This window comes from Diadema setosum, chromosome 5 (genome assembly GCF_964275005.1).
Source record: "Diadema setosum chromosome 5, eeDiaSeto1, whole genome shotgun sequence".
NCBI lineage: Eukaryota > Metazoa > Echinodermata > Echinoidea > Diadematoida > Diadematidae > Diadema > Diadema setosum.
Genome location: NC_092689.1, coordinates 39,868,146 through 39,881,751, shown reverse-complemented (window position 1 = coordinate 39,881,751; position 13,606 = coordinate 39,868,146). Strand labels below are relative to the sequence as shown.

Below are 13,606 nucleotides of genomic sequence, written 5' to 3'. Positions count from 1 at the left end.
GTTGTTTTTTTTTTTTTTTATCAACATGCACGGACTTGTTGAAAAACAGCCTGTGGCTGAAATAAGTGGCCGTGTGGAAATAAAATAAATGAATGAATGAATGAATGAATCCGTTATGCTCAGGCATGGACAGGATATTTCACATGCCGCTTGTGATTGCCGCGTTTGTCTTGTGCTCGCATTTCGCGCCATTTTCTTTTCAGAGGTGCCACGATCTTGCCCTTCCATTTAGTAAATTTGGCCAGAGGGGGGCAGCAAACAATAGACAGGGGTAAGGGCTTTTGTTCCGCAAGAAAAGAGTTCACCAACCTTGTTAATCCGTCATGGGCTGAGAGGCACGAAGGTTCAAGATTTCACGATCGGATTGAGAGCTATATGCCATCAGCCCGTTACTGTTCGACCGGAATCTGGATGATCACCGTATAGCGCTTTCAAGGTTGCAGGTGCCAAATTGGGTTAGATCTTTCGTAGTCAAAAGTCATTCAAAATTATACGAGAAACTCACAATTCTGTCCTGGGAGGTCCACATTACATAGCCGATCCGGAACCGCTACATTCTAATGATGATTTTGAGAGTCTCGTGCACAAATTTCACAATTCTAATCAAGTTTGTGCGGCACGCACGCGGCACACTTGTATTTGAGATCCGTTATGGGAGCTCTATTTCGTTTCCGTCAAGTCAAATTCACGCATATGCCCTTAATTTTCAAATGCGAGCACTGCATTTCCTACTCTTGCATTCAAATTCACTGCATAGTCCAGATGAGCTTGTTTGGGGCATTCAATTTCATATTCAGATGATCAATTTCCTACTTCGTGCAATTAATTTAATGAAAGAAATAGAATAGATCTTTAAAAAAATGGGGAGATGGGTGAGGGTGGGGCAGAAAGGGGCGAAAGTTTCTTATAAAACAAGCAAAGAGGTGCACACAAGCCAGGTTTTATATGCATCAAACAAGATGTATAATGCTTCTGCATTATTTTGTGTGCATGTATTTTGGTGGGGTTTTTTTTTTTTCATTTGTAGACCAGTATGAGAAGTTTGAAGGATATATTCTTGCCTTGACTGGCAGCCAGTGGAGTTGGCGTATAGAGATGTGTTTTTTTACGTGTGTGTGGTGTTCGCGAAAGGAAATAACTGTTACTGTAATTCCGTCGACCTTGACCCTGAACAGCCCAGACACATGCACAGCAGACACCAACTTGGTGGGGTCGTCTAAAGACGGATTTACTGGATGACGGATATGACACTATCGAACCACCGAACACAGCTAACCAAACTCCACTGCTTGTCACAGTTCACTATACCGTCTTGACCGTGGTGGAAATGGTAAGACACTGATATGGGTGCACGGTTCTGACTGGGTAAAACTGTCCAAAGTGAATATCAATTGTAACAAGGATATGAGTGACCGAGGTAAAATGTCAAAAGAAGTGTCATGTCAGATTCAAGTAGCTACAGAACTTTAGGGTATCTACTTGGATGGTATACGTCTTGGGTGCTTTATGTCTCTACATCCAAGTAAACATCCAAGTAAACATATTTGACAAATATGTATATGTGTTTATATATATAATTTATACACTCAAAAAGAAAGAAAAAAAAGTTAACACTTTTTCGAGTTCATTATTTTCCATAGAAGATTTTGATGAAAATCGATGAATTATACACCATATTAAAGATAGTCTAATTATTGGTTATCAACCTACTAGATCAATATAAAGGGAAATTTTACGCATGAGTGAACACATCCGTTTTTGTCCTCGAAGGCACAAAAGTAAAAATTGCAAAAATTAACATGTTCTTTTTCATTTACAAATGCCATTCAAGATAAGGATGATGACAAAAGACCAGTTTAACACAATGAGAGACATGAATGAAATAGCAAAAATATGTTTCCTTTCTCTTTATCTCTTTATAACCTTAAACAAAATCAAAGTGGGAAACTAAAAGGGGAAAATAAGAATTTTATATCAGCTCAAACTTCACATGACATAGCGATTAAGGGAACAAAGATGATTTAATGAACAGAATATCTTAACTCAATTCTTTTGATTTAGTAATTTAAAAATTCATGAGACAATTTCAAGAACCAATTTTTTTGGTCTTTAATTTGGATCATTAATCTTTTATCTTACCTTGAGAAATCGCAATGACTACATAGACCACAACACACAAATTTCCCGAAGGTTCATTAATCCAAAAATATCTAGATGTATATACACACAAACCTTCAGAACCATTGAATTACGAACCTTATTTCGTGTTTTTTTTTTTTATTAACGAACCCTCAGAATATCAGAATAACCAGAATTAATATACCTTAGGAATAACGAACCTTATATATATATTTGCGCCCCCCCCCCCCCTTTACGGAATTCCTGGATCCGCCCCTGATAATAAACCTTCGGAATAACAATCCTTCGGAATAACAATCCTTCGGAAAAGTAAACTCTCGGAATATCATCCTTTGGAATAACGAACCTTATCGCTTTTCAGATGGAGAAATCTTCTCAGTAACAACTGTAAGCTTTTAATTTTATCTCAGAAAATGCTCGAAATGTAGTTCGCACACACTAGGTGTTACAAAAAAAAAATCCCACTTTAGATCCGTAATAGTCTAAAAACTATATTTCAGGTAACACTGACATGGATAATAAGTAGCCGAATAGTGTACAATTTTGTTGGAGGCAATTTGAAAATGAAAGCATAAGTCAGTTTCATTAAATTCAGGATTTATTTTTAAGTTAGGTTTCAGATTTTGCTATATTTTCAACCCTCTGTACAAAACTACAATTTGGCACAGGGGTCAAATGGTGAGTATAGAAGTGTGTTGTTAGCATACTGACAATGGTCCTGAACAATGACCAGGGTTTTAATGCTCTATATCCATGGGAAATTCCATTATCGCTGTTAGTCTTTATTCATCCTGAAATGTAGTGTATACAAGCACATGAAAACATGTATGTGCTTATTTCTTTCATGTGCACGCATTTTACCCATTACCATGAATTCAGACTAGCAGGTAGGGCAAATCCATCATAAATTGTTAATAAAGTATTTATGTGCCTTGGAGCAAGAGTCCAGAAGCCGAGTCAGCAGAGCTCCGAAAAGGTGGTATTCGTGGTATTCATGTCTATCAGGGTCATTGTAAGCACACACTCACATACACATCATTGGTTCATGTGTAAAGTTCAATTTCGTTTTTTTTTTTTTGTAACACCATCTATAGTAGTACAATCATTAAGATTTAATGCACAGTGTTGAGAAGAATCAGTGAAAACTTGTATCCCCCGTGACTTGAAGCAATGTTCCTTGAACTTTCCAAAATAATTGAATGGATACCCCATAACCCCTAATACTGCAGTACAGCGTTAACTGCAGTGAGGACAAGTAAGATGAACCCGTACACAGCGATAAATACAGACTTACACATTGTAGCTTGATAAATGCAACTCGACCATAATCGGAATAGTAAATCATTATGTTGTTTCATTATATTCGAACTCACTGTATCATCATATTAAAGCCCCAGCCACATATACATGCTGGATCACCCCGGATCTGATCCGGGGTGATCCGGGGAGAGATCCGAGTAGACGCTTTGGGCATCCGTGTAAGTCCGTGTAGGTCCACGTAGGTCCTGAAGGCCAACATGGCAGTTTTGGGTGGTCAGAAACAACCGGCGTCATCCGTTGACTGCCATGTTGGCAGAGCAATATGGGGTGGTCCGTGTGGCTGCCTGGAACGATCGTGAAGGTGCCGTGAGTATCCTTGGCAGTCCGTGACGTATACTTTTTTTTTTTGTCACATCAACGACCGTCACGGATCATCAAGGCAGGTACACTGACCTATTTGGCAGCCACACGGCAACTTCACCAGTGGCGGATCCAAAGGAGGGCACACCGGGCGCGCGACCCCTTTTTATTTTTTGTTAAAACAAAAGAAATTAAAATAAAAAATGGGGGAGCGCGCGCCCCCTTAAATTTCGTTAAGGCGCCTTCCCTTACGGAATTCCTGGATCGGCCCCTGTAGACGGACTAGAGACTAAGGACTAAGAACTAGATATATTGTACTTCTATTTCTTAGACGTGTTCTTGGTTTCAACGGCTACCTCATTGATATTCTTGTATTATGAAATCTCTGTCCAATGAACCAAGCTTATATATCTGATGCAATATACATGAACTTTGCTTGCTCTTTCAGAGTGAACGTCTACAAAATGTTCGTGGTTTATCCAAGGTCGGTCTTGTAAGTATGATCAGAGTCAATACCTGCAGGTTTTTATGGTAAATTTTCAGCAGATCCTCGGCCCATCGGCTTGAACTTATGGATAAAATAATGTTAAACATTAATTTATGGCTCATCATCCAAAATAATAAGTGGATTACATGACTGCATGCGCATGTAAAGCAAAGTTATGTGTTTGTGCAGCGAATGATGTATCGAAGAATACCGAATGCGTATACATCTTTTAACGAAACGATTATATACCTTTAAAGTGGCATAACGATAAAATAGCAATTCTACTTGGAAATTGCATACCAAATTACAATTCCAAACCTGAAATGGAGTGTTTTTTAACGATTAGGTCCCCAAATAGTATCAATTTGCAATGTTCAACCGAACTCTTAGTATGAGCTGACAATCCCTAGCCCATTACTTTGATCATGAGGTTTGATTACAATATAGGCAAGGGGTAGTTTGAAACCTGGGCCTTGATAACATTTTCCTTTTGGACTTCTGTTGAGAATTTCGTGATTAGTTCACCCTTGTACTCAACTAGACATCTGCGGTAGAAAAAAATAGACCTTGCATAACATTATCCTCTACGTTTTGTGTCATGGTCGAAGTCGTGGAGAGACGACCGCCTCACTTGGAATCCTGAATGCTACAATAACTTGTCCAGCTTGATTCTACCGTGGACATCGATTTGGACACCGCCCATTTTCTTGCTGAACACGTAAGCACGACCAAACCTCTTAAATGTCCGGCTGAAGTGTAATTGTGTGTGGGGTAATAATGGTATGGAACTATCATAATTTTGCCAACATGCCCGACATTACCAGTTACTTTAAGTGATGTAAACTAAACCTTCTCTTCGCTGAGTAATGACAAATCAAGAAGAGAAATTATGTACAAAGTTGCTGATCAAGCTAATGTTTTTCTGTAATTCTATGAATAAGCAATGAGTGCTTTCTCTCCATGTTTGTGCAAAATCGAGTTTGTTTCTATGAAGTGAAGTTAGTATTATTTTCTTTTTCTGTGTACAGCATCGGTACAGACTCGTCAATTCCACATCATCCAGAAAACACCAGAGTGCGGATCAATAATCGAGGGGATGTAAACATGGAAACAATGGTTTACATTGATGCAACTTGTCCATCAAACCTCAAAGAGTTCCCTTTCGACCACACAGATTGCTTCTTCTTTTTCTCCTCCATGAGTATTCCCAGTGCGTCCATGAGCCTCGTCGCCGGAAATGTGATCGCAGAGGTTCTAGCCCCGAGTCCGCAGTGGAATATCACAGTCTCCTCCAAGATATCAACCAGCCTCGAAACTTTGGACGGTGACGACATGTTCTCCATGCTGGTTCTCATTGTCAGACTTGATCGACTACCGTCGTTTTATGTTTACACGATAGTACTCCCTCTCCTACTCATCAACATCGTCGGACTCTTTACATTCCTCGTCCCGCTCAAGAGCGGAGAGCGCATCTCGGCCTGTATCTCTGTGCTCTTGGGACTCACTGTCTTTCAGATAGTTCTCGGTGACATTATTCCCCAGACGTCGCGAACCGATCGGACTCCGATCATCCTGGTGTACGGGTCAATGTCGTTTTTCGTGCTCGTCGCCATGTGCGTATCGTCCGTACTCTTGGTCAACATTAGTTTCAGACCCTGCCGCGTCAAAAACAGAGCCCTCCAATTCCTGCTTTTCAGAGTCCTAGCTACGCTTACTTTTATGAGACGCGAAGGTAAGATGTAGGTGCAAAATGCATAAGACTTCAATTAAAAAGTTAACCGCGATAGCGGGTATACATCAAAAGATTATTCAAAGTACACGTTTCATTGGTCTGCAGTACACCCCTTTCTCGTGAAATTTCGTATACAACAACCAATAACATAATGCTAGTATAACATGAGATTGGAGCATTAATACCGACGAATGTCGTTACTATCCCAAAATGACATTACCTGATAACAGCGCCATTAATCATATCTTAACAGCATAAAGCAGTAATTAAACTACATGATAATATTTGTCATACAAGTAAAGCAACTGACATGACTTAATTTTTTTTTTTGTATACCTAATAGGAGCGACGCGAATTCATCAACGAATAGGACAGTCTGATACGCGTGACGAGTCAACAGATGACCATAACAGTGGTTCAGCAGTGACAGACAACAAGTCCGCCCACGAGGTATTCTTTTCTTGGTCTTGAGATTCATGTACTTTTAGAAGCTCCTATTGTTGGCATAAGATGTCTCATGATGAAATAGCAGGGAAGCAATACCACGAGGGTTTTTATCTTACCTTGGGAAATCGCAATAACTATATGGACCTTCTTTACAATGGAGCTTACTAATCCTAAAGAGGAAAATTAATAAACAAATATATGAATAGAAATAAACAGATACTTGTAAACTAAACAATAATTACATTGAAAAAGAACAGAGCGCAAAATGTATTTATGGACTAAATTAAATTATCGTTATGGCTGACTAAATGGTCTCTCATCCCCGAGGCTCTGGATAGAAGTTGGCTACATTGTAATAGTACGGTATACAGAATATGGACTGCATAGCGGGTATTGTTCATATTACTAAGTATTGCCCAGACTGCCAGAGGGATCTCAATCGCATGCGATGATCCGAGGAGCAAGATCTGAATGGTGTGTCCAGATTAAAAACAGTCCATATATGTTTTATGATTATACTGAACAAAATCAAATTAGATTTTACCTGGGGCTGGCCAATTCACACCGTCCCGCCATAGACATTAAATTTTGCATCTGACGAGGGTTACTTCTCGTGCTGGAGAAAAGAGCGTTTGCAGTACAGGGCTCACACGGGTAAATAATTCCCCATAGAGACGTGTGTTAAAATTCAAATTTCAAAAAATTCTGTAAAATAGCTGGGAGAAATGAGGTGTTTCATCTTCACTAACCTGAATAAGTGAGATATTACCTTTCATCCATCAGATTGCCAGGGTGGGTTGTTCTGCTCTAATTCTGTCCAGGGGTCCGCAAAGCCAGACTACGAGTTCTTGTCACTCAAAAAATCACCTATTTTCCGTGCACGTACCCAATGAAATATAGTCCCCTCAAATTCCATCAGAAAAGCTTTCATCTTCCAACCAAAATGCAGTTTGTAGTGGAATTCATACTCGATATCTACAGCTATTCAGTTTTTTGCCAAACTACATCATTGATTTTTAATTAATTTTTTTCTTCATTTATTTTGGTATCTTTGTACGAATTTGTGAAGGGGTCTGGGACAGTCCATTTTATTTACAGGTGTGAGCCCTATAGTGGAGGTCATATTTCTTATTTGACTTTTAAACATCATAAATGTGTTTTTTATGATATTTGCCCCTACATCATATGAGAAATTACACTTTCAAGGATTATAAAGCTTCTCAAAGGGACACTTTCAGAAAATCATGCCCTTTAGGGTTTTTAAAAAAATAAATCTTGCAGTTTTGACCAGTTCTTCATAAGATGAATACATAGATCCAGGCAGTTATCCTTGATTGTGGGTGTGTCATCATCACCTTATAGCCTACAAAGTACTTGATAAGACTTTGTTTTGTCAAACAGACTAACTTTATGTATTTTGAGCTGTTTCAGTGGTAGCCAAAACAAAGAAATACATTAAAATAACACAGTCATTCAAAGTTGTGTGATACTGATGACTGACTGCTGATATGTACTAAGATCTAGTGACAAGAACATATTATTAAGAAAAGAAATAGTAGCAAGGCAGAGTTGAGGGGGGGGGGGAGGGGAGTAGAGGAGAGAGGTAGAGAGAGGGGGTAGGGAGGGGAAGGGGAGGGAGGAAGAGATCTGACACAATATAAGATACACAATACAAGATTAACACAGTCATTCAAAGTTGTGTGATACTGATGACTGCTATTTACTAAGATCTAGTACCACAATAACATAATATTAAGAAAAGAAATTGTAGCAAGGAAGAGTTGGGGAGGGGGGGGGGGGGAGTAGAGGAGAGAGGTAGGGGGGGTAGGGAGCAGAAGGGGGAGGGAGGAAGAGATCTGACACAATACAAGATACACAATACAAGAAGTCATTCAAAGTTGTGTGATACTGATTACTGCTATTTACTAAGATCTAGTACCACAAGAACATAATATTAAGAAAAATTGTAGCAAGATAGAGTGGGGGGGGGGGGTAGAGGAGAGAGGAAGAGGGAGGGTGGGGGGGGGGGAGTAGGGAGGAGAAGGGGGAGGGAGGAAGAGAGATCTGACACAATACAAGATCAACATAAACCAGCAGAGCTTGTATGGGATGAATACTTCCCATAGACTTGCATGTATTGCGTGCATTCTCTATAGGGCTCATACGGGTAAATAATTCCCCATAGAGACGTGTGTTAAAATTCAAATTTCAAAAAATTCTGTAAAATAGCTGGGAGAAATGAGGTGTTTCATCTTCACTAATCTGAATAAGTGAGATATTACCTTTCATCCATCAGATTGCCAGGGTGGGTTGTTCTGCTCTAATTCTGTCCAGGGGTCCGCAAAGCCAGACTACGAGTTCTTGTCACTCAAAAAATCACCTATTTTCCGTACACGTACCCAATGAAATATAGTCCCCTCAAATTCCATCAGAAAAGCTTTCATCTTCCAACCAAAATGCAGTTTGTAGTGGAATTCATACTCGATATCTACAGCTATTCAGTTTTTTGCCAAACTACATCATTGATTTTTAATTAATTTTTTTCTTCATTTATTTTGGTATCTTTGTACGAATTTGTGAAGGGGTCTGGGACAGTCCATTTTATTTACAGGTGTGAGCCCTATATTGTACACGTACCGCTACTAACACAAAGAGGGCGATTTAGTACTATTATGAGCTGTTTAGTCATAATCATGTGTGTAGGTGCTATGGGGAAGTTTAGTATCACAAGTTGAATCTTTAAACAAATGAATGAATGAATTCATCAAATTTATGCCCCTTGTTTTAACCAATCAGAATCGAGGATCCATCAAATCGTCGGCGTTTTCACGAACTGACGCTATTTCGATTTTGGTCAAAATTTTCAAAATCGAGATATTGGTACCAAATGAAAGTGCTTTCAAAACTCTACCAAATCCCAAAATTTTAGATCACAAAATTAATTATTCTTAATTTTATCAAAGAAAGAAAAAAACGACGGTACTCGAAATATCGAGAAATTGAGAAAAATGAGTTTCACGAACCGACGCACGAAAGATACGCCAGTTCGTAAAACCCGAATTGCTACGGTGAAGAGCAATGCGGGTTTTACGAACCGTCGCAGTTGCATTACTTTGAGCTTTGTTCAACTTACTGGCCTAGAATTAGGTTTTGGCCCTAATCCAGATCTCAGAGTGAGAACCAAACCTTCTGAAAGATGAATGACGGCCTAAGCCAGCCCACTGTCCACGAGTGAAGTGAATGGTAAGCTATAATCCTATTAAAATCATGCTCAAAATAACAGTTTCAGTTGGACTACCATAACCATTAATTGCGGTAGTGTGTAGTCCCATGTATTCAATCGCGTGATGCTTATGAAGCCTAGTCTGTAAACGCCATCCAATTTCAAATTAGATCCCAAATCATATTATTTATTGTTTCTTTTCAACTTATGTCGTTACTTCTGAGACTACTGAGTACTGTAGTCGTAACGTCTGTGTGCAAGACATGCAGATTGCAAGATTTCAAAGTCTCGAAGACACTAAAAGCCTTGACTTTTGAGTTGAAAATGAAATCATGAGATTGACAAAGTAGGCGTAGGACCTACTAAACTAAAAAAAAAAAATAAAAAGTAAAACAGTAAAACTCAAAGGAAGAGTAAAGAATAAAGTTAGACATGTTAGACTTTTACTTTCAAGTCTAACTATTAAGTCTAAGTTAAGACTTGTAATACCAGTTACTAAAACTAAGATCAGCAGCTGAAGTCTAAGACCAAGTCAAATTAACACAGTTCAGAGCCATACCGGTAGTCTAGCTCTAGATCTACATCTAGACTAGTGGTAATAGTAGGTAGAGTCCACCCATTTTTTCCCCCAATCTTTACTGGTCCATTCCTGAAAAAGTTACTGGTCAGTGTCCAACAGTGATTTTTCCTGGTCAGGGACCGTCGGACCAGTGCCAGTGTGCAGCGTTGGTGTAGATGTCATCTATGACAGTATGTGGTCTAGTGATACTACCTAAACACTACGAGTACTCTACAGGTTAGGTGGCTTTCCTGTACAGTGCAGTGTTAAAGTATACTTGTGAATTCAGCCCTAGTACCGTACTGTGTGTAGTGTATGTCTAACGTTAGTTCGAGTGGAGTACCTAAGCACAGCGGTGGGGCTTTTTTCCCCTAAAACTTGTGAATGTGGCCCAACCAAATGGCGTTTATATATTTACGCTTGATTGATAGTGATACAGTGGCGCTGTCGATTTCCACAGCAGCCATACATAATCTTTTGTCCTTTCTTCTTTCCTTTTTTCCCTTTGTTCTTTCACTCTTTTTATTCTTGGAATCGAAGGACTTCCTAAGAAATGTCCCTCGACTGATTTAACCAGGACTCTTGAGTCCTGGTAAACCTAACCTTACCGAGTAACCGTTAACGTTTGTTAGGCCTAACATAACAGTAACACTGACTTAGCCCTGTATTGACTTTGTCTTTGGCCGACTTACTGAGATGGCGAGTCTCACTCTTTAACGTTAGTCTAAACGTAGTCGCTAGATCTGTCAGTGTCAGTGTCACCGGTTATTGTATATGGTGCCATCTCTAACGTACTTTAAGTTGATGTTAGTTATCTATGTCAACTTACTGATTTAGTAATAGTGGTACTGTCATCCTGTTGGACATCGCCGAAATATCATCCGTGACGTGTTAATTTCGTGTCACAAAGACAAAAGTTGCCAAGATCTAATAGTATTAGATGTCTAGATTTAGATGTAGTCTAGATCTAAGTAATATGAAATCTGTGTAACTTAAAAGTGAAAGGTCTAGACTTCACTTAGTCTATAATTAGACCAGACATTCATGAGGCAAAGGCCTATTTAGTAGATCTATTCTTATTCTATTTTAATGTCAATTCCTGCTAACTCGCCACGTGTTATTCCTAAGGCCAAGGACTTCCGGGTTAGTGATTTTTTTTTTTTTGATAAATACCAAACAGCAGACGTGTTTCATTTGCATTCTTGCGCAGACTTCATGAAAATATGTGCAGTATCAAAGAAATATGATTCACATGACAATGCCACTGTTTTATAGGTGAATGGTTAATACCTTTAAAAGCTGAATGATAATGTAGAGTCTAGGTCTAATTAAGATGATACAGTCTCTGATAAGAAACAGGTTTGATTGTCGTAGACTGTTTCCCAAATGCAGGTAGTAATATTCAGCTACTTCAATGCAATGCCTTGTTTACAAGTACATGTAGATTTATATTCATGTGAATGATAATTCAATTTCTACATGAGACTTACTAAGTGCTAGACATAAGATCTTGCATCATTAAAATGTGTGAATGACGAGACAATTTGAATATGGATCAAAGACGAACAGCAGTATATTTTGACATTCTTTGATCCTGCATAGGCCTACCATTTTGTTTTATGTTTAATATAAATAGAGCAAAATAATTTCAACTTCAGTTTTGTTGGCTGATTTTTTTTTCTTCTCAAAGTTAAAGTTGTATCTTGTACCATGATGTTTGATTTTAATCAAAAGTTCTTAATTTCTTTCTTTTCTTTCAGATGACTGGTGCCATGTAGTAGCGAAGAACTGGACTGTCTCAGAAAAGAAAAGAAAAAGTACAGGGTCGTGTACATCATCAACGGATGTGAATACAATGGTAATTAGAGTCTAGGTCTAATCAAGATGTTAAAGTCTCTGATAATAAAGAAGTTTGATTGTCGTAGACTGTTTCCCAAATGCAGTTAGTAATATTCAGCTTTTTCAAAGCAATGCCTTATTTACAAGGACATGTAGATTTATTCATGTGAATGATAATTTAATTTCTACATGAGACTTACTAAGTGCTAGACATAAGATCTTGCATCATTAAAATATGTAAAAGGCGAGACAATTTGAATATGCATCAAAGACGAACAGCAGTATTTTTTGACATTCTTTGATCCTGTATACCATTTTGTTTTATGTTTAATATAAATAGAGCAAAATGATTTCAACTACAGCTTAGTTGGCTGATTTCTTTTTCACAAAATGAAAGTTGTATCTTGTATCATGATGTTTGATTTTAATCGAAAGTTCTTAATTTCTGTCTTTTCTTTCACATGACTGATGCCATGCAGTAGCGAAGAGCTGGACTGTTTCAGAGAAGAAAAAAAGTACAGCATCGTGCTTATCATCAAGGAATGTGAATACAATGGCTTAGGAAAGAAGACAATCTACAGATAGGATAGAAGGGAGAACTTGGGATGAAGGGCGACAACATAAGGACGGTATATCTACATTAAAATGTGATTGTAAAGTGGAAACATGAAAGAAGATTCTAAGATTGAAGGTGAAAACATGCATTCCATTCTGTGATGTCGTAATTACAATTTTGCTACACTTTAATAACACTACTGAGAGACATTTATATCAAGGCAAGCTTCATGTGGATATGGAATGTTAGATTTTCTTTAAGTGTTCATTGGTATGTATTTCATTATAATAAATCTTGAAGGTTTTGTGTGGTAATCATAACCTTGTGATACATCTTGATAAATTTCTAAGTGCACATTGGCAATATTCAGATGATGCTGTAATCAGATGAAGTTGGATGGTTGAATAATCATTGCATAGTTGTAATAGTTATCGACTGAGGATTAACATGCCCTTCACTGATTTATTTTTCGTAAACGGTGATAATTGCGAGAGTCAATCTAAATTGTCGGGGGCATAACCAAATGTGTCACACTGTCAAAATGTGTATATCAGAAACTTTTCGCTCGCTGTACGAATTTTCACAGAAAACAGATTTATGAGAGTCACAAATGGTAGCTTAGACCCATTAACAAAAAGTTCCAGCTTCATCTTCAACCATGTTCATGATACATGTTCATCTACATTTTGCAAACATTCTGAATGTTGATTGAGACATGTTATACACGTATGTATTTTTATGAAATTAATGCAACAAATAATCAAATATGCATCTCTGCTAGATGATAATATTAATCCAGTTAATGACATGCCAAACTCACCTCAAACTGTAATTCATTCTATTCTCCTTTATTCTTTTATTTATTATTTTGTTGTCTTCAACCCACTTTGAATGTGTTACGTATGATTCTTATAAACATGGGAAATGCACTCCATATAACTGATAGGACTTATAACAAATTGACATAATCATTCAACCATCACTAGACAGTTCTGTTATGAGAT

General features: G+C 38.1%; 1 protein-coding gene and 1 long non-coding RNA gene across 2 annotated transcripts; both read left to right on the top strand.

The window, feature by feature from the left end:
- The first annotated feature begins 5,359 nt into the window (after positions 1-5,359).
- LOC140228913 (neuronal acetylcholine receptor subunit alpha-6-like) lies at positions 5,360-5,989 on the top strand. Its single transcript, XM_072309181.1, has one exon. It carries the CDS (start codon positions 5,360-5,362, stop codon positions 5,987-5,989), a length of 630 nt encoding a protein of 209 aa, XP_072165282.1.
- Positions 5,990-9,500: 3,511 nt separating this feature from the next.
- LOC140228274 (uncharacterized) lies at positions 9,501-12,760 on the top strand. Its single transcript, XR_011901225.1, has 3 exons — positions 9,501-9,668; positions 11,968-12,065; positions 12,526-12,760. It is a non-coding gene; the product is annotated as an uncharacterized lncRNA (long non-coding RNA).
- Positions 12,761-13,606: the final 846 nt, after the last annotated feature.